This window comes from Mangifera indica, chromosome 5, assembly GCF_011075055.1.
Source record: "Mangifera indica cultivar Alphonso chromosome 5, CATAS_Mindica_2.1, whole genome shotgun sequence".
Lineage (NCBI taxonomy): Eukaryota > Viridiplantae > Streptophyta > Magnoliopsida > Sapindales > Anacardiaceae > Mangifera > Mangifera indica.
In genome coordinates, this window is record NC_058141.1 from 8,758,155 (window position 1) to 8,778,415 (window position 20,261).

General features: G+C 34.1%; 4 protein-coding genes and 1 long non-coding RNA gene across 14 annotated transcripts; 2 read left to right on the top strand and 3 right to left on the bottom strand.

Annotated features, from left to right (window-relative positions):
• The first annotated feature begins 411 nt into the window (after positions 1-411).
• On the top strand, positions 412-6,517 carry LOC123216519 (serine/threonine-protein kinase AFC2-like). Of its 6 annotated transcripts, none has more exons than XM_044636952.1 (12): positions 412-800; positions 1,221-1,407; positions 2,090-2,116; positions 2,219-2,372; positions 2,459-2,507; positions 2,602-2,716; positions 2,963-3,054; positions 3,210-3,366; positions 3,422-3,501; positions 3,620-3,717; positions 3,811-3,913; positions 4,660-4,726. In XM_044636952.1, exons 1-12 carry the CDS (start codon positions 699-701, stop codon positions 4,717-4,719), a joined length of 1,224 nt encoding a protein of 407 aa, XP_044492887.1. In that variant the 5' UTR covers positions 412-698; the 3' UTR covers positions 4,720-4,726. The 6 variants fall into 6 exon arrangements, 5 of the variants coding, with proteins under 5 accessions (XP_044492887.1, XP_044492888.1, XP_044492889.1 ...); XM_044636953.1 differs by lacking the exon at positions 4,660-4,726 and adding an exon at positions 6,385-6,517 and having other exon boundaries at positions 413-800; XM_044636950.1 differs by lacking the exon at positions 4,660-4,726 and adding an exon at positions 4,076-4,484 and having other exon boundaries at positions 422-800.
• Positions 4,698-6,143, bottom strand: LOC123216521 (NDR1/HIN1-like protein 13). Of its 2 annotated transcripts, XM_044636957.1 has the most exons (2): positions 5,637-6,143; positions 4,698-5,477 (listed from the first exon to the last, which is right to left on the bottom strand). In XM_044636957.1, the coding sequence occupies exons 1-2, from the start codon at positions 5,905-5,907 to the stop codon at positions 4,873-4,875; spliced, it is 876 nt and encodes a 291-aa protein (XP_044492892.1). In that variant the 5' UTR covers positions 5,908-6,143; the 3' UTR covers positions 4,698-4,872. The 2 variants fall into 2 exon arrangements, with proteins under 2 accessions (XP_044492892.1, XP_044492890.1); XM_044636955.1 differs by having other exon boundaries at positions 4,698-6,137.
• On the bottom strand, positions 6,302-10,410 carry LOC123216518 (pentatricopeptide repeat-containing protein At1g13040, mitochondrial). 4 transcript variants are annotated; one of them, XR_006502229.1, is made up of 4 exons: positions 8,706-10,410; positions 7,246-7,368; positions 6,875-6,953; positions 6,302-6,766 (listed from the first exon to the last, which is right to left on the bottom strand). XR_006502229.1 is itself a non-coding variant. In XM_044636949.1 (2 exons), the coding sequence occupies exon 1, from the start codon at positions 10,260-10,262 to the stop codon at positions 8,712-8,714; it is 1,551 nt and encodes a 516-aa protein (XP_044492884.1). In that variant the 5' UTR covers positions 10,263-10,410; the 3' UTR covers positions 6,302-7,368; positions 8,706-8,711. The 4 variants fall into 4 exon arrangements, 1 of the variants encoding a protein (XP_044492884.1); XR_006502227.1 differs by having other exon boundaries at positions 6,302-6,785; XR_006502228.1 differs by having other exon boundaries at positions 6,302-6,800.
• Positions 10,411-11,638: 1,228 nt separating this feature from the next.
• On the top strand, positions 11,639-12,303 carry LOC123215313. The gene is made up of 2 exons (XR_006502008.1): positions 11,639-11,738; positions 11,902-12,303. It is a non-coding gene; the product is annotated as an uncharacterized LOC123215313 (long non-coding RNA).
• Positions 12,304-12,714: 411 nt separating this feature from the next.
• LOC123216332 lies at positions 12,715-13,707 on the bottom strand. The gene has a single exon (XM_044636764.1). It carries the CDS (start codon positions 13,705-13,707, stop codon positions 12,715-12,717), a length of 993 nt encoding a protein of 330 aa, XP_044492699.1.
• Positions 13,708-20,261: the final 6,554 nt, after the last annotated feature.

Consider the following 20,261-nt stretch of genomic DNA (forward strand, 5'->3'; position numbering starts at 1 on the left):
TATAAAATAGCGTTTTACGAATAAAATCCTAAGAAGTGTTTATAGTTATGATTGCTTATTTAAAAAAAATTAAATTGTTATTCTGCCAACATAGAAAGTCGTAAATACTAACAAAATCAACACTAAAAGTAGGTCCTCTAAAGTAAGGCTAGAGTTTGTTGAGCTCACAAGAAGAAGATGGTTAGGGTAAAAACAAATGAGAAGTTTCAAATTGTAAGCAAAATTAATATTTAGAGAGTTTTTTTTCTATTTTAGTCATTTGGGATGATATGATAATGTTGAAAATTAAATTATTAAGAAAATATGATAATTTAATTTTTTAACATTATATCGAGATTCTTTTTTAAAATTTAATTTTAGTCTAAAAGTGTTGTTTACCCTATCTTGTTCCTCGTATTTGTAAGGACCGCGTAACATTGCGAAACTGGAGAAAGAAAAAAACTAACTCAACGCGGTTATAATCGAGCCATATCAATCTAACCATGGTCAAGTAAAAAATATACGATCCCGATTTACCCTAGGGAGCATATCCAACGGCTGGAAATAGCTTCCAGAAAAAAGCCTGGGTTAGAGCAGATTTCGGGGGAAAATTAACCCAAAAAAAAAAAAGAGAATAGAAAAGAAAAAGAAAAACCCTATCGATCCCGTCGAGTATAGATGAATCAATAATTCAATCTATGGCAATGGTTTTGTAGAGGATGGAGATGGACTACGTTACAGAGTTTCCTCACACTCACATGGATTTTCGTCCCAGGAAGAGACCTCGATTAGCTTGGGAACCAACTCAAGCACTCGCAAAGGTAAAATTTTATTTTGGCTTTTGATTTCTCAATTTCGGTTTTATTTTTTTCTTTTTCCGGAAAAATAAATTTTTATTGGAATTCTTTAACAGAAACGTAAAATTTAAATATAGTTTCATATCTGAATAATTTGGATGGTTTAGTTAATTTTTTTTCTGGAGCAAAAGTTCTACGTTGAAAAAAGAAATCAATTTCCTTGTATTTTATGGTTTCATTTTGATCTTTATTATCTAATCTGGTTTGTGGTATATTTCTTGTTAGGATATTTGGTTTTTTTTTTTTTTTAATCTTTATATTCTTTTGCATTAGTTATATTGTTACATGGTTTCATAAGGGATATTCTGGAAGTGAATTAATTGTGGAGAGGGCAATTTGATAACTTTTTGTTTAGTTTAGTGTGAATGAAATGGCTGTGTGTAGGCTCAGTCAGGGATATACCGTGGACAAGATGTTGGGAGTGTGACCAGCTATGGGCCTTCAAGGGTACCCTCAGACCATGCTTGTGTGTTTGTAAAGGGGTTGGTTCAAAATGGCTCTCCCCGAAGGCGAAATGTTGGAAAAGATGGGCATTACACATTTGTGCTTGGAGAAAATTTATCTTCTCGCTGTAATTATACTTGATCATTATGATTGAAGAATTATCTTATATTGTTGTTTTCTCTTGCTAATAATTCACTCTGTGCCTTACTTTCTAATGAAGGAAATTTTTAGTTAATATATTAGTCCTTTTTTTCCCCTCTCTTCCTGTCTTGATTTTGAATTCTTTATCATATATGCTATTAAGAACATTTTTTAGGCTCTATGATGAGCTGTGCTACTAGATTCTGGAAAATTGGCTGTTTAGCTGCATGCCATATTTTGGAGTTGGAGAACTCTGTCAAGTTGGGAAAACATCATTGTCATTCAGATTTAAACATATGTTTCAGTGGCATTAGTATAATGTGCATCACATACATAATGTCCTTTCTCCCTGCCCATCTCCTCCATTCCATTTAAGACACATATAAGAAGAAAAAGATCTTCGTAATATATGGTGGTGTACTGCCAATTACAATAGACACCTCTTGTCCTGCTTCAGTATCGAGGTGCAGTTTTAGATTTATAATTACTTCCCTTTACTGATTTATTGAATTCATAATCTTCCCTGGATGTGCATGCAGAAAAGTCTTTCTTTTAAGTGTTAAAACTTGTTTTGTTTGGCACTTGATTCTTATTGTTCTGGATTTTTCATTCTTCATCTCTTTTGGTCTTTCAGCTTTTCTTATGTCCTCTTATTTGTTCATTTGCAGACAAGATACTCAGAAAACTTGGTGAAGGTTAGATTTCATTACTTGATTCTACCGAAAGTTATGTTCTTCTCTTGATGGTCTCTTTCTTGATATTATACACTATTTGCATACATCCTCGTTTTTGTACAGGAACCTTTGGTCAGGTTTTGAATTGCTTGGATAGGGAAACAGGTGAGATGGTGGCCATAAAAGTTGTGCGTAGCATTAAGAAATACCGTGATGCAGCAATGACAGAGATTGATGTGCTACAGTTACTCAAGAAGAATGACAAAAGCGGCCGTCGGTGAGTGTACTTTGTTTACCATTTTTACTTTGTAATTTTACTAATGAACTTTTATCTCATTGTTTAAGCGGGTTTATCATTTACAGTTGTGTTCAAATACGGAGCTGGTTTGACTATTGTAACCATATATGCATAGTAAGTATTCAAATTGATTTTCTATGATGCACTTTCCCTGAATTTTTATATATTGTAAGAGTTAAGACTTGGTGGATTAAAATGGTCTTAACAGGTCTTTGAGATGCTTGGACCAAGCCTATATGATTTTCTTCTAAAAAATAATTACCGCTCATTTCCTGTTGATCTAGTCCGTGAGATTGGCAGACAACTGTTGGAATGTGTGGCATGTACGTTGGCTGCTATCACTTTTTCCCATGGTGACAAGTTTTTTAAAGTTGTGTGAACTATGTCACTGCTCAGGGAACTTAATTGCTGTTTTGTTGTTATCAAATAATCTTGTTGCATTTTTGTTTATTATTTTCCTCAGCGGTAATAATCTGTTTCTTAGTAAATTTTGAAAATGTTGATGCTGGATCACAACATTAATGATATTAGTGCTTAACCTTGCTCTCATCATTTTCTTTTATATGCAGTCATGCATGAATTGCGCCTCATCCATACAGACTTGAAGCCTGAGAATATACTTTTTATTTCTCCAGAATACATAAAAATACCTGACTACAAGGTATGGTTGCTTATTGTCATGATGCTCTTAGTTACTGCAAGATGTTAGCAGTGCAATCTTCTCTATTCAGTTTATTTTCTTCTGGGGAGTTTTGTGCATTTTTTCCGGTTAATGTCAAAGTTTGAGTTTTTTAACTTCTTGTTTTGTTTTTGCAGGTTATGCCTCAGTCAACAAATGAGGGAACCTTCTACAAGAGGTTGCCAAAGTCAAGTGCCATAAAGGTTATTGATTTTGGCAGCACAGCTTTTGAGCATCAAGACCACAATTACATTGTCTCTACCAGGCACTACCGTGCACCCGAGGTTATTCTTGGTATGCATGCTTTTTCCTCCATTTAGATACCTTTCATTCAATTTCTGGAATTAAGGTTCGTTAATTTCAGGACTTGGATGGAGTTATCCATGCGACATATGGAGTGTTGGTTGTATCTTGGTGGAATTGTGCTCAGTATGTTAACTCTCAAAAGTATATTGTTGGTGTATGCAAAAGTTTTTATGAAGGTATTGTGATGTTGCAATGAAAATCTATTTCTTATACCAGGGGAATTTGTGTTTTTACTTTGCAGGGAGAAACTTTGTTTCAGACACATGAAAACTTAGAGCACTTAGCCATGATGGAAAGGGTTCTAGGCCCATTACCTCAGCACATGCTGAAAAGAGATGGGTGCGTGCCCTTCAAGGGTTTCTTCTTGCAACCCATTCTTTTATTTGTTCATCTATTTTAAGTTGTTTTGTTTATTGTTTATTACTGATTCAGCAAACATGCCGAGAAGTATGTGAAAAGAGGTAGATTGGACTGGCCAGAGGGTGCAACATCTCGAGAAAGCATTAAAGCTGTCCTAAAGCTACCTCATCTCCAGGTGTGTATAAAACTTTATTGTGTTTTAGTCTTTTGGTTCTGAAGGCATGTTTAGTGATTTGTTAATTTTAGTTATATCATTCTTATACTCGTTTCATTTTATTACCTCACACTGAAAAAAAAATTGTGATTAATGTATATTTCTTTTTCCAACTTTTTCTAGAACATAGTAATGCAGCATGTAGATCACTCAGCTGGGTACCTAATAGATCTGTTGCAAGGGCTTCTTAGGTATGATCCTTCCAATAGACTAACTGCTCGTGAAGCCCTCAGGCACCCTTTCCTTACAGGAGATCATTACCGGAGATTTTAAGTAGATTTTGTTTTTTGTAATTTTCACATCGTTGTGGGGCTACTAAATGAGTTCCAAAGTGAGATGTGAGTGTGGATTTCTGAAGAATCTGAACAAATGCCCATTCTTAGTGAAGCCTTATTATAGGGTGGCCAGATACCTGGTTTCCATGAAATGTTATATTGTTCTGGTTTTGTAGACGATATAAGTTGTTAGGAGATCCCCATTGTTGTATCAAAGACTTTGCAGTTGTTTATGCAGGGCTTTTTTTCCTAAGAAAGAGTTATGTTTTGGTAGATAGTGGCGAAAACAACCATTTTTATGCCCTTCTATTGAGTTATTCGCTTAATCCATACAGTCTGGACCTCAAATTCAACATAACAAAATCTGAAGAAGTTTACATCTTTAAGATCTAGTAGTTGTTTCGTAAACTTGTACGTCACTCATATATGCAGTATGGGCTTCAGAATATTGCGGTTACTGGTCTACAAGCTGAAGAAAGATTTGCTTTTTAAGATTATGCAAAGGAACGTCTGATACAAAGATGAAAAAGAGAATATAAGCATCCACTCTCAAAAGACTGATAAATTAATTCTAAATTCATATGCGTATGAGTATAAAACAAGTATAAAAAATGCAGTTCTTCCAGAAATGTATACTTCTCCTTCTCAACGTTTAGTTTTGCATTTGACACCTTTTAAGACTCCACCAGGAGGATTAGAGACAACAATTGTGCAATGTCCATACAGCTTATACGAGTAGCGAAGGAAACTTCCCAGATTAGATCTTGCCCGAAACACTCCCTTGACTTGGAACACAATTTCATTTCTCTCTATTTCCTTCTGAAACCGTTGGGTTTCATCCAAGGGAAGCTGAACCTGACTGGTTACCATATGAACACTGGCAAGCCTTGTCTGAAGCCTTGCTGCTGTGAAAGGCTCAATATATTGAGAGGCAATCAGGGTGTTTCCATAGTAAAGATCAAGGACTACGTAACTGAAGTCCACCCTTACTTTCTTGTTGGTATTTATGAACTTAGCCAGCACAGTGATATCAGCATTGAGCAAACTGCCCACGTCCAGATATGCTGCATTTAAGCTGACATTAGACACTTCAAAACTTGGGCTATGCGGGCGAAACACAAGATAGACTATTAGGACAATTAGGCCTCCTAGAATAATGACTAGCCAAAAGAATGCACAAATGACTGCTAGAAACCATGTAGGTAGTTTGGTTCGACGAGGCTGTTGCCTAACAAAAGGGCGTTGACGTGGTTGCTCCTGTTGAGGATGTTGGCGCCCACGCTGTTGACGCTTTGGCGGTTGTGTGGGCTGTGCATGTTCAGGTTGTACAGGCTCCTGCCCATGTGAATGGGTTGATTGTGTGTCTTGGCTTCCTTGTGGTGATGCCAATGCCACCCATGGACCTAGTGGTTGCTGCTGGTAATCTTTACGTCCATCATGATGCTTCGGTTTCCCTTTTTTCTTTAATGGCCAGACCCATGGGAAGTTTGTTTCTGCCTGTTGGTGACTCAGAGGAGGTACGATCCCTGTCGGTTGGGTTTGTGGGTGCAGTGATGATGGTGGTGGAGAAAGTGGTTGGTTTTGTTGACCTCCATGCTCACGCTGTGGTTTTTGTGTTGGTGTTGGTGTTGGCGACCGAGGTGGGAGAAAATAAGGGTTGGTTTCTGTATGCTGACGCATGGTGATGATGATGAAATGCCAAGGGACGATGATTATGACAAGGACAAGAGTGATAAGAAGAGGAGTTGTGGAAAAGAGGATTACTTGGTCACAACTTCAAGTAGGATTCATGTAAACGCAAAGAATCAAACATAAGCTCACCACCAGAAGCAAGAGAAAGTAATCATTACTTATTAATAATATCATTCACCCAGTTAGATCCTTGATACTAGGCTATAGCCAAATTGTTACCTATTCATGTTATGTTACCATAAGTCATTTACTAATTACACATTAAATTCTAAAATTACTTGCCTGTATATATATATATATATATATATACACACACAGTCCCTAAATATGCAGAAGCATGTTAAATTAGAAACTTACTGGCACACATCGATAGCCAATGCGGTGGAAATGGAACTTTTTTCTTCATTGAAGCTATCCATTTAAATTGCAATTATATTAACTAACAAACAATTTGATTGCTTCCAGTCAACCAAATACCTATGAAGACAAAACTCAAGTGCTAACAAGCAGCATCAGTCCACATAAATACTATACCCATGATGTGAAACAAGCAAAGCAATTTTTGCAGAAAGTGAACCGCCAACTGTTAACAATTCTCCACAGCAAACGGATATTACATCCTGCTCAAAAGAAAAATCCTGAGTCCTCACATCACTTTGCTAAATCATTTCACTTGTATCAACAACTCTCGGGGGGTTTGGTCATATTCCATTTTAAGACACTCAAATGGGGATGCTAACCAAATTTCAAACAATTTGATGAGAGCTTTGATCGTTCAATCTGTTCAGAACAGTTGCAATGCTACAATTGTTGTTATCATTCAATCTTCTAGACATGTGTATTCAATCTACAATTGTGATTGACATCTGTATTCAAAATCACTGTCCTTAAATATTATGTACAGTTCCACACACACAAGTACACATACATTTTACATTGGAGGGAGAAGGCATACCTCTGCTTCTGGATATCAACACTCAAAATCAGACATAAGCATCCTCTTCCACTTCTATTCAGAAACTAGGTCATGTCTCCTGAAAAAGCCCAGATAAGATGCAGATTCGAGCAGAAACAGGAAAAGGAATGGGGAAGGGGTTCATAAAAAGTAATACATCAAATTCTGTTAGCAACTAAGAAGGGACATAATAAGATATGGAAACATATACTGAAAAGGTTAAAAAGAAACACCTATAAGGGGGTAGAAAGAGAATATATTTGTAAGCAAGACATCCAGTGTATCTTCATATTCTTTTATCGAACAATGTTCCAACACTTGACTGCATAACCAATAAATACTAATAGTACAAATAATATAGAAGCTCAAACCTGAATGCCCTGCTTTTTGGAATCTGTTATGGCAACATAGGATAATGCAGACCAAAAATATCTCTGATCTAGGATATCTTTGCAGTAGAGTATAGATGTACCATTAACACCATAGCCATCAACCTGAAATACAGATATCTATATCTTTACAAATATGCATCAAATATATTGGCAGGTCAATTATTCAAATATTAGCACCAAAAACAGTCATCACAAATACGAAACCTAAAACACAATCCCCCAGTTTATACAAGTAATTGAAACATTTGCACAGCATCAGAACACCAACTAAATGATTTCTACTTAAAGAAGAGGTTCAAGGTTCAACATATTCAAATATAGTGGACAAATCGCTTGCCTATTTTCTTCATAGACCATAATGGAAATTCAGATAGCTATGTAAGTGTGTAAGATGGTAAGAGAAACAACAGATTCATCATGGATGTCCCAATGAATTTATATTGAGTACAGGCATCACAAAATGCAATACTGAAAACCACAAATATTGCTGGTGGCATCAAACATCTTGAAATCACAGTTTAAAATAACAATATTCTAGACTTTCTAGCACTGCAAAATATATTACATCATTACACCAATGTCAACAGTTATGCTTAATAGATCCATGAAAAAGTTCTTTCCCAAATACAGACCATTCAATACACTTTCTAGCTGATTCATATTTAATTCGCACATGTTAACGGAAATGAGAGATTGTCATAGAATCATAGTGGAAGAAGAACATCGCTATTAGCATTAGAAATGGAAATGGTGTAGTCCCATTACCGGTGGGGTATAAAGCAATTCAAAGCCCACTGAGCAAACCATTAAAGAAGAAATTTTGGCCACTGAATAAATTAATGCATTTCTGAATCAAGTCCAAGAATTTCCAAAGCTGGTTTTCAAGCTAAGCCGTGGATTATTTCTAAAGGAGTTAAAGAATCAGTCAATGTGGAACATTAATTCAATCAACATCTTCCTTAAGCGGGAAATTGATCAGTCTCCTCATTATCCGAATTCAATTATGCATACTAAAAATGCAAGTTGACAGCACTTAGTTGTTACTCATTTCTAATAAGTCATTAACTACTTTGTTTCAATTTTCTAATAAGATTAACTCTGAATTAAGTCTTGTTCCTATAAAGAGAAAGCATTGATTTAACTAAAAGCATTATGTAACTCAGGGCGGGGAATTTGAATCTAAAAATTAAGTATTTGAAACTATTTTTTATCACTAGTTTTCAAGTGTGGTGAATTTCATTGAGGTCTCTCTTTGATGTGGTTGCATTGCTTTATCACCTTAGTGGTGGACTTATTTTTGTTTTTATTTTATCCTTCGATCAATTATATTCAGAACCTCTTTCCTTGGGATATTTTGCTCATCTTACAGCAAAATAAATTTCTATGATAAAATTAACATCAAACATTGACATGGGCACAGAGCATAATGGGTGAATTACCATTTCTCAATTTTCTGCAAAATCTCCTGAATGGAGAGCTTTGACTAGAGTCTCTGAAACTGCATTATCAAGAGTAAAACCCTTCTCCATCATCTGATCCCACAAACCACAAGCAATTTCCAGCTTCTTTTCTCGAATGAGCCCACCAATAATCAATTTGAATGTTAATTCATCAGGATGTGTTCCTTTGGTCTTCATTTCCTCATAGAGATGCAAGGCTTCACTTACTCTAGAAGATTTGCAAAGGCCATTTATGAGGGCATTGTATGAAACCACATCGGGGGTGATTCCCTGCTTTATCATGTCCTGAAAAATACCATGCGCTATCTCAATTTTACCACTCTTGCATAGGTAATCAACAATTGTAGTGTAAAGTATAAGATCCGGCAACAAATCCACTCCCATCATCTGATCTAGAAGTTTCTTAGCTAAATCAAAACTACCTTCTCTAAGAAATGCTTTTACAAGAATAGTATACGTTACTACATCCGGTGCAATAGCCTTCTGTTTCATTTCGTCAAACAGTTTATAAGCTCTTCTAGTATGACTTTCCTTGCAGAATGCCTCAATAATAGTATTGTATGATACAACATCACAGAATCCTTTTGCCTCCATTTTACTCACCATAAACAAATAAGCTTTATCAGGTCGGCTAGCTTTACAGAGGCCCTTAAGAAGTTGATTATAACTATATACATCAGGTTCTATCCCACTCCTCTCCATCTTCTTCATCAACTTCTCAGCCTCAACCACATCGTCATTACAACAGTAATTCAACAACACATTATAAGTAACCAAATCTGGCTCACATCCATTTCTCATCATAAATCTCTTTATTGCTATAGCCTTATCAATCCTACCAGCTCTACAAAAACCACTAATCAACATGTTATAAATCAACAAGCCAAACTCGATCTCTCCCTTCATTGAACCAACTGTTAACTCATAAGCTAAATCAACTTTCCCACCATCACACAACCCAACAACAACCGCTGTACAAGCTTTAAAATCTGGTTTTATCCCTTTTTCAATCATCAGTCTCCAAGCTTGAACAGCTCTATCAAACTCCTTTGCTTGGCACAACCCATTAATAATAATTGTATATGTAACAACATCAGGCTTCCTTCCATTATTAACTATTTTATCAAAAACTTCCAAAGCTAACTCAATCCGATTCTCAGAAAATAAAAGACTCAAATATATGTTAAAGGCCCAAATATCAGGCACAAGACCAAGCTTATCCATATTACTCAAAAGAATATGAATTAAACCAAAATTCTTTACTTTACACAAACCTGAAATAAATCTAGAATAAGTGAAAGGGGTTAAAGAGAAGCCTAGAGGGCCCATTTGTTGATAATATTGATGGGCGAGGTCAAACCGGGAATGGTGAACTAAAACACCGATGAAACGATTGTAATCAATGCTGAAAGCGCGACAATTTGATTGGGTCATTTCGTCGAACACTTGGACGGCTTGATCGATAAGGCCAGCTTTCACAAATCTTGAGATTTTGGCACGGTATATCAGGCGTTGGGCGCCCAGTTTGCATATCATATCAGATGGAAATGCATAATAATGACTGGAAATGGTGGCACTTGATGGGAGGACTGAAACAAAGTGCTGCTTGGTTTCAGCGGGCGTTTGAGTGCAAGTTAAACCAGTACAAGAAGAGGACTCCCGGCTATCTCTTCGGACTTTGAAGGCCTAGAAAATCCACTTTCTTAATTCAAATGGGCTAGTGGGCTTTACCACTTTTATATATCAAATAAATAAAAAGGAGACTAATTCTCCTTTTATTAATTCCTACAAAATAATGTATTTATTTTAATAATAAATTCAAATATAAAAATATTTGAGAATATACTCAAATTAAGCTTAATAATACAGTTAGAATTTTCAAATTTAGGTAATTAAATTTGCAAAAGATTTGGGAAGATATTACTCCAAATGATTTCATAGTAGTAAATTAATAATTTTTTTTCTTTTAAATGCAAAAAGAAATTTTTAAAATATATACTGAAAATCTAAATTATTTTTAAAGGAAAGAATTTTCATCATTTAAAATGAAATTCAACACATTCTAATTCAAATTATAAAAAAATCCAAAATATATATATATATATATTAAATTTAAAGAATTTATATTTTCACCCAAGATTTCATGCTCTTGTGACATGAATGTGCCTAGTAAAAGATATCTTTAATCTCATAAAATATCATTTCACCCCTTATTTCATTTACTATAAAGTATTGATTAGTTCTTTAATATTAACATCTAGTAATATATTATTAATTAACCCCTTCCTTCCTTTTACTTATTGTAAAATATCATCTACCTCTTAAACATAGTTTTGCCAAGTAAAATTTTATTTTACCCACCAAAACACCTACTAAGCAAATCGTCTACTTAATTCATTCTTTTATACGTATTTTAGTTTTGCCCATTTTATATCCCAAATCTCCAATTTTTTAACCAAAAATACATTATCACTCTCCTCCTTAATTAATTTTTCCATTAATAATGTATCAATTTTCACAAAAAAGACGATATAACATTTATTAACAAATGTTAACAAACTCGTATTCGAATATTTATGCGAGCATACATTAATTATGTTTTTATATAATAAAAATAAAAATAAGATAAATGTATAGTCCATAAAGAATTTTTCATGAGCATAATGTGACCATGTCGAAAATGTCAACTACACTTTATATATGATTAATTACTTTGTTTCAGACGCATGAAAACTTAGAGCCCTTAGCCATGATGGAAAGGGTTCTAGGCCCTTTACCTCAGCACATGCTGAAAAGAGTTGGCTGCGTGCCCTTCAAGGGTTTCTTCTTGTTACCCATTCTTCTATTTGTTCATCTATTTTAAGTTGTTTTGTTTATTGTCTATTATTTATTATTTGTTACTGGTTCAGCAAACACGTCGAGAAGTATGTGAGAAGAGGTCGATTGGACTGGCCAGAGAATGCAACATCTCGGGAAAGCATTAAAGCTGTCCTAAAGCTACCTCGTCTCCAGGTGTGTATAAAACCTTTTTATATTTTAGTCTTTTGGTTCTGAAGGCACGTTCTGTGATTTGCTAATTTTAGTTATATCATTCTTATACTCAATTTCATTTTATTACCTCACAATGAAGAAGGAATTGTGATTAATGTATATTTCTTTTTCCAACTTTTTCTAGAACATAGTAATGCAGCTTGTAGATCACTCAGCTGGGTACCTAATAGATCTGTTGCAAGGGCTTCTTAGGTATGATCCTTCCAATAGACTTAACTGCTCGTGAAGCCCTCAGGCACCCTTTCCTAACAGGAGATTATTACCGGAGATTTTAAGTAGATTTTGTGTTTTGTCATTTTCACATCATTGTGAGGCCACTAAATGAGTTCCAAAGTGAGATGTGAGTGTGGATTTCTGAAGAATCTGAACAAATGTCCATTCTTAGTGAAGCCTTATTGTAGGGTGGCCAGGTACCTTGTTCTCATGAAATGTTATATTGTTCAGCTTTTGTAGACAATATAAGTTGTCAGGAGATCCCCATTGTTGTATCAAAGACTTTGCAGTTGTTTATGCAGGGCCTTTTTCCCTGAGAAAGAGTTATGTTTTGGTAGATTGTGGTAAAAACAACCATTTTTATGCCCTTCTCTTGAGTTATTCGCTTAATCCATACAGTCTGGACCTCAAATTCAACATAACAAAAAACTGAAGAAGTTTACATCTCTAAGATCTAGTAGTTGTTTCGTAAACTTGTACGTCACTCATATATGCAGTATGGGCTTCAGAATATTGCGGTTACTGGTCTACAAGCTGAAGAAAGATTTGCTTTTTAAGATTATGAATGAAACATGGTGCAAAGGAACATTTTATACAAAGACGAAAAAGAGAAGATAAGCCTCTACTCTCAAAAGACTGATAAATTAATTCTAAATTCATATGCGTATGAGTATAAAACAAGTATAAAAAATGAAGTTCTTCCAGAAATGTATCCTTCTTCTTCTCAACGTTTAGTTTTGCATTTGACACTTTTTAAGACTCCACCAGGAGGATTAGTGACAACAATTGTGCAATTTCCATGTAGCTTATACGAGTAGCGAAGGAAACTTCCCAAATTAGTTCGTGCTCGAAACACTCCCTTGACTTGGAACGCAATTTCATTTCTTTCTATTTCATTCTGAAGCCGTTGGGTTTCATCCAAGGGAAGCTGAACCTCACTGATTACCATATGAACACTGGCAAGCTTCGTCTCAAGCCTTGCTGCTGTGAAAGGTTCGATAGGTTGAGAGGCAATCAGGGTGTTTCCATAGTAAAGATCAAGGACTACGTAACTGAAGTCCACCCTTACTTTCTTGTTGGTATTTATGAACTTAGCCAGCACAGTGATATCAGCATTGAGCAAACTGCCCACGTCCAGATGTGCTGCATTTAAGCTGACATTAGACACTTCAAAACTTGGGCTATGCGGGCGAAGCACAAGATAGACTATTAGGACAATTAGGCCTCCTAGAATAAAGACTAGCCAAAAGAATGCACAAATGACTGCTAGAAACCATGTAGTTTGTTTGGTTCGACGTGGTTGCTCCTGTTGAGGATGTTGGCGCCCACGCTGTTGACGCCTTGGTGGTTGTGTAGGCCGTGCATGTTGGGGTTGTACAGGCTCCTGCCCACGTGAACGGGTTGATTGCGTTTCTTGGCTTAGTTGTGGTGATGCCAATGCCTCCCATGGACCCAGTGGTTGCTGCTGGTCATCGTTACGTCCATCACGATGCTTAGGTTTCCCCCTTTTCGTTGATGGCCAGACCCATGGGAAGTTTGTTTCTGTCTGTTGTTGACTCAGAGGAGGTGTGATCCCTGACGGTTGGGTTTGTGGGTGCGGTGATGATGGCGGTGGAGCAAGTGGTCGGTTTTGTTGACCTCCGTGCTCATGCTGTGGTCTTGGTGTTGGCAACCGAGATGGGAAAAAATAAGGGTTCGCTTCAGTATGCTGACGCATGGTGATGATGATGCAATGCCAAGGGACGATGATTATGGCAAGGACAACAGTGATAAATAGTGGAGTTGTGGAAAAGAGGATTACTTGGTCACAACTTCAAGTAGGATTCATGTAAAAGCAAAGAATCAAACGTAAGCACACTACCAGAAGCAAGTAATCTTTACTTATTAATAATATCATTCACCCAGTTAGATCCTTGAAACTAGGCTATAGCCAAATTGTTACCTATTTATGTTATGCCACCATAAGTCATTTACTAATTACACATTAAACTCTCCACGGCAAACGGATATTACATCCTGCTCAAAAGCAAAATCCTGAGTCCTCACATCACTTTGCTAAATCATTTTACTTGTATCAACAACTCTCGGGGGGTTCGGTACCATATTCCTTTTTAAGACACTCAAACAGGGATGCTAACCAAATTTCAAACAATTTGATGAGAGCTCTGATCGTTCAATCTGTTCAGAACAGTTGCAAATGCTACAATTGTTGTTATCATTCAATCTTCCAGACATGTGTATTCAATCTACAATTGTGATTGACGTCTGTATTCAAAATCGCTGTCCTTAAATATTATGCACATTTCAACGCACACAAGTACACACACATTTTATATTGGAGGGAGAAGGCATACCTCTGCTTCTGGATTTCAAGGCTCAAATTCTGACATAAGCATCCTCTTCCACTTGTATTCAGAAACTAGGTCATGTCTCTTGGAAAAGCCCAGATAAGATGGAGATTCGAGCAGAAACAGGAAAAGGAATGGGGAAGGGGTTCATAAAAATGTAATACATCAAATTCTATTAGCAACTAAGAAGGGACATAATAAGATATGGAAACATGTATTGAAAAGGTTATAAAAAACACCTATAAGGGGGGAGAAAGAGAATATATTTGTAAGCAAGACATCCAGTGTATCTTAATATTCTTTTATCAAACAACACTCAACTGCATAACCAATAAATACTGATAGTACCAATAATATAGAAGCTCAAACCTGAATGCCCTGCTTTTTGGAATCTGTTATGGCAACATAGGATAATGCAGACCAAAAATATCTCTGATCTAGGATATCTTTGCAGTAGAGTATAGATGTACCATTAACACCATAGCCATCAACCTGAACTACAGAAATCTATCTCTTTACAAGGACGCATCAAATATCTTGGCAGGTCAATTATTCAAATATTAGCACCAAAAGCAGTCATCACAAATACGAAACCTAAAACATGATCCCCCAGTTTATACAAGTAATTGAAACATTTGCACAGCATCAAAACACCAACTAAATGACTTCTACTTAAAGAAGAGGTTCAGGGTTCAACATATTCAGATATAGTGGACAAATCACTTGCCTATTTTCTTCGTAGACCATAATGGAAATTCAGATAGCTATGTAAGTGCATAAGATGGTAAGAGAAATTACAGATTCATCATGGATGTCCCAATGAATTTATATTCAAAATGCAACACTGAAAACCACAAATACTGCTGGTGGCATCAAACATCTTGAAATCACAGTTTAAAATAACAATATCCTAGACTTTCTAGCACTGCAAAATATATTACATCATCACACCAATGTCAACAGTTATGCTTAATAGATCCATGAAAAAGTTCTTTCCCAAATACAGACCATTCAATACACCTTCTAGCTGATTCATATTTAATTTGCACATGTCAACAGAAATGAGAGATTTTCATAGAATCATAGTGGAAGTAGAACATCGCTATTAGCATTAGAAATGTAAATGGTGTAGTCCCATTACTGGTAGGGTATAAAGCAATTCAAAGCCCATTGAGCAAACCATTAAAGAAGAAATTTTGGCATGCATTTCTGAATCAAGTCCAAGAATTTCCAAAGCTGGTTTTCAAGCTAAGCCGTGGATTATTTCTAAAGGAGTTAAAGAATCAGTCAATGTGGAACATTAATTCAATCAACATCTTACTTAAGTGGGAAATTGATCAGTCTCCTCATTATCCGAATTCAATTATGCATACCAAAAATGCAAGTTGACAGCATTTAGTTGTTACTCATTTCTAATAAGTCATTAACTACTTTGTTTCAATTTTCTAATAAGGTTAACTCTGAATTAAGTCCTGTTCCTATAAAGAGAAAGTATTGATGTGACTAAGGGCAGGGAACTTTGGCTTCAGCGGCCGTTTTGAGTGCAAGTTAAACCAGGACAAGAAGAGGACTCCTAGATATCTCTTTGGACTTTGAAGGCCCAGAAAATCCACTTTCTTATTCAAATGGGCTAGTGGGCTTTAATTTAATAAAAAGGCGACCAATTCTCCTTTTATTAATTCCCATAAAATTATGTATTTATTTTAACAATAAATTCAAATATAAAAATATTTGAGACTATTCTCAAATTAAGCTTAATAATACAGTTAGAATTTTCAGATTTAGGTAATTAAATTTGCAAAAGATTTAGTAAGATATTACTCCAAATGATTTCATAGTAGTAAATTAATAATTTTTTTTCTTTTAAATGCAAAAAGAAATCTTTAAAATATATTTTGAAAATCTAAATACTTTTAAAAGGAAATAATTTTCATCATTTAAAATGAAATTCAACACATTCTATTTCAAATTATAAAAATATCCAAAAAAATATTAAAATTAAAAATTTATATTCTCACTCCAGATGTCATGCTTTTTGTGACATGAATACGCCTAATAAAAAATATCTTTAATCTTATAAAATATTATTTCACCCTTTATTTCGTTTATTATAAAGTATTGATTAGTTCTTTAATATTAACATTTTACCAATCACAAAAGAATCTTTAAAATAAAAGTAATAAACACTTTATATTTATCTTTACATCAAATTTCATTAAAAAAATTCCTTGATAAATGAGTGATTTTGGGAAGAATTTCCAACAGATTTTCAATTTTGCTCTAAGATCAACCTAGGTCAAAATCACTTCTAGATTTAGGAAAAAATTGTCCAACTCTATTCTAATGGTTACAGAGGTTTTGTGGATTATTTCGGTCTTCACCCACTTAAAATATTATATTTAATTATCCTAAATATATATATATATATATATATATATATATATATATATATATTATCATTCATCTCAAATAATCCAAATTTAAAAATGTCACACACCACAGTCAACACGCAATCTTTTTATTCTTTCATACACTGTACGTAATAATAAGTTTGGTTTGAGGAAAACATTCGAAATCATTTGGTGTGTTGTAACTTGTGCTACAATCAATTTGAAATAACACACAACTGGGTCTGCCCTCCAGAAAATCCTTGGTCTGACAATGCGGATGTTTGAATTTTGCGTCTATCAAATTTAAAATTATTCAATTATATAATAATTTATATTAAATATTTATCAATTTATATATTTAAAATTGATATATATAATTTTATTGTAAATCTATATTTCGGCCACTTGCATTGCATGGCTAAAATTTTACTTTGTAAAAGATTAGGCAGTTGGGCCAACTAGAGCTTGCTCAAGTTCATTTTTATAAATGATCAAAATCCATCATTTGTTGTTTCTCAAAAGTAACAACATTCAATGGCAATTCTCAGTTTCTAGTTTGAGCTTACAAAAGTGCAAAGATTTCTACTTCTAGATTCTCAAAATAACAATAATAATTTTAATAATGGGGCTAAATGCCTATTTCTGATTAAAGGTTTCTTGGAATGATTAATTTTTATCTTTTAAATTTTTAAAAAATTAAATTTTTAGAATTTTAGATAATAAATTTATAATTTAGTGTGTATATATATTAATAATTTAATATTTATATTCAATATTAATTATAATTTTATAATTTTAATAAATAAAATAAAATAATCATATTAATAGGTTTAAACAAAATTTATTAATAATAAATGAAAACTTGACTTGAGGTAATAAATAGCCATTTGGCCAATAGCAACAATAGACGTCGGCTATGAGAAGATGAAACGGTCCAAATTAGTAGTAGTATAGTAGTATACCACTAGCGACGGCTTCGTGGATATTCTTCTGAAGATTTGAAAGGAGGGCCCATTACTGACATTGATTTTACGCTGCGCCTCATTTTATTGACTTTGTTTGATCTTTGACGCCTGCCTGCCTGCCTGCCTGCCTGCCTGCCTGCCTTGCACAATCACACGATCCACCGTCTGAGAATCCTTCTGTAAAATGCACGCGTGTGTGAACCCACGTCCACTTGAATTGGTCTCCCCTCGTAATAATATCTTTTTGGACAATCCTCAATGTCTCTTCTTCACATTCATGTATATAATTTGGTAGTCAAATTTCAACTAGTGCCTCTACATTTACAGTTAAGTGAATTATCTGTAGAATTAACCAATTAAATTAGAGTTCCGGGCATGTGTGATTTTGACTTGAATATATCCCTGCCTTCCAATCCCACCCACCACAAGGACCAGCTGCCTCTGCCTCACTGTGATGTGATTTAGTTTGGGTGAAACAAGAATTACTGTTTCATTACTCCAAAAGATAGTTTAGTTAAAAAAAAAAGAAGAGATTTTATGTATAACAAAAAATATGTGTTTAAATTTTCTCTGATAATATATCAAAATTAAATTTTTGACTTATCTTATTTAATAGTTATAAAATCGATCACTAGATTTAAAATTTATTCTACTTAATATAATTGATTCGATTTTAAAAATAATGATTTGACTCGAATAGAAATCCTTGTTAAAAAAAAAAGAATTAGTGTTTCATTACCGGTTCATCTTTATTTTTAAGTAAATTGAAGTGGTGGTCAAATTCAATTACTTGTACTTCATTATTAACAATTATTTTGTTTCAATGCTTTTCATCTTTCTTCCTATCTCTCATCAAAGAGCACAGGGTCCGACATTTAGGCTATAATAGTTCAACGAAAAGCTTGAGCATAATGACCAAACACTTTACCTATTCACTAGTCATCTAAGAAGACATTTTACCTATTTATTAGTCATCTAAGAACATAATACAAGTCTTATTATTCAGAGACAACAAGAAAAACCTCACAAAGTAAAGTATATGGAAATTAAATTAATTATCCTAAACATTAAGATTCTAAACAAAATTACCCAAAATTTTTTACATAGGGCAAAAATGCCCTACTAATATGAAATGACCAAAATACATTCATATATAAATAAAACCAAATCAAATCCCCACTCATTCCACCCCCAAAAAAAAATCACAATTGGCATTTTCGAAGAATTCTCGAGGCTTCCATGAGTTCCAATGACTGCTCTACAACTTTGGGTTTTCTCTGACATTTTTGTAATTTTTCGACAACGAAAATAACAAAAAAGATGAGTATATCATTACTTGTCTTGTTTGAATAATTTTAGTGTTTAGATTTTATTGATTAAATAAAGATTTTGGACGTAATTAATTTAGGGTTTTTGGTTTTAAACAATTGATTTTATGAGTTGTTTATTTTTTGTTTTGGATGAACTAGTTTAGGGCTATTGTGTTATAGTATGTGTAAATTCGATTGATATTTAAATATGAGTCAGAAAATGATATTTTGATCGGAAAATATGGATTCGAGCACCAACGCTCACCTCAAGGGAAAATTTTCCACCTCAAGATTCCTAGATATGGATAAATTTCCCTCCAGTTGATAGACGTCTGGGGGGCAATTGTGATTATTTTAAACAGTAACCATCTCAAAGGGACCTTGAGGGAGAGGAAAATTTTAATGTTTTAAATAGTGAAACCCATGGAAAATCATGGGAGGGGAGGAAATTGTGAGTTTTTTAAATAATTGGACTTGTGGGAGGCGAGGAAATTGTTGAGGGGGTAAATTAATATTTTTCTATTCTAAGGTTTGTCAACGTGTAGTTTTCAAATTTGTTTTAGGGTTTTTCTATGTGTAGTTTTTAAATTTCAAGTCTATTTTTTCAATTTTTCTCATTTTTGGGTTTTTCGACATATAGTTTTCAAATTTCAATTTTTTTTTTATTTTTTTCATTATAGGGTTTTTTGACGTATAATTTTCAAATTTGAGATTGGATTTTTTTATCTTTAGCAATCTAAGTTTTTTTACAAGTAGTTTTTGAATTTCATATTCATCTTTCAATTTTTTCCATTTTAGGGGTTTTTTGATTTGCAGTTTTTGAATTTGAAGTTTGTTTTTTCTAATTATCGTAGAAATTGATATATTATATATGCATTTCATATTAATTTTAGAATTTCTATGTGAATTTTCTAAAATTCTTATCAAATTTATCATGATAATAATTTTTTTTTTTTACATAAAGTTTCTTAGAAAAGAAAATGTGAGGACCCAAAGGGCAAATTGATAATCTCTAATGAGACGTGACACTTTGGGGTAGAGGTGACACGCACATGCAATGAAACGTTATGTGCAAGATAAAATTCACATTGACACAACAACAATTGAGGTTGTGCGAGAAGACATGTTTTGGGCTCTTGCTTCAATTATAAAACACAAGATTTAGTGGAGTGTTAGTGCATTCTTTCATGTTAAGACAGTTGCATCAAGGTTTACAAAGAAATCAATGATGGTTCTAGATTAATGGGGTTGATATGAG

What these genes read in the sequence shown, in the direction of transcription:
- LOC123216332 (XM_044636764.1), bottom strand. Translation starts at nt 13,707, where the DNA reads ATGCGTCAGCATACTGAAGCGAACCCTTATTTTTTCCCATCTCGGTTG.
- LOC123216518 (XM_044636949.1), bottom strand. Translation starts at nt 10,262, where the DNA reads ATGATATGCAAACTGGGCGCCCAACGCCTGATATACCGTGCCAAAATC.
- LOC123216521 (XM_044636955.1), bottom strand. Translation starts at nt 5,907, where the DNA reads ATGCGTCAGCATACAGAAACCAACCCTTATTTTCTCCCACCTCGGTCG.
- LOC123216519 (XM_044636950.1), top strand. Translation starts at nt 699, where the DNA reads ATGGAGATGGACTACGTTACAGAGTTTCCTCACACTCACATGGATTTT. An exon ending in ACTCAGAAAACTTGGTGAAG is followed by an intron (nt 2,117 to 2,218) that starts GTTAGATTTCAT and finishes GTTTTTGTACAG; the next exon opens with GAACCTTTGGTCAGGTTTTG. An exon ending in ACTGTTGGAATGTGTGGCAT is followed by an intron (nt 2,717 to 2,962) that starts GTACGTTGGCTG and finishes TTTTATATGCAG; the next exon opens with TCATGCATGAATTGCGCCTC.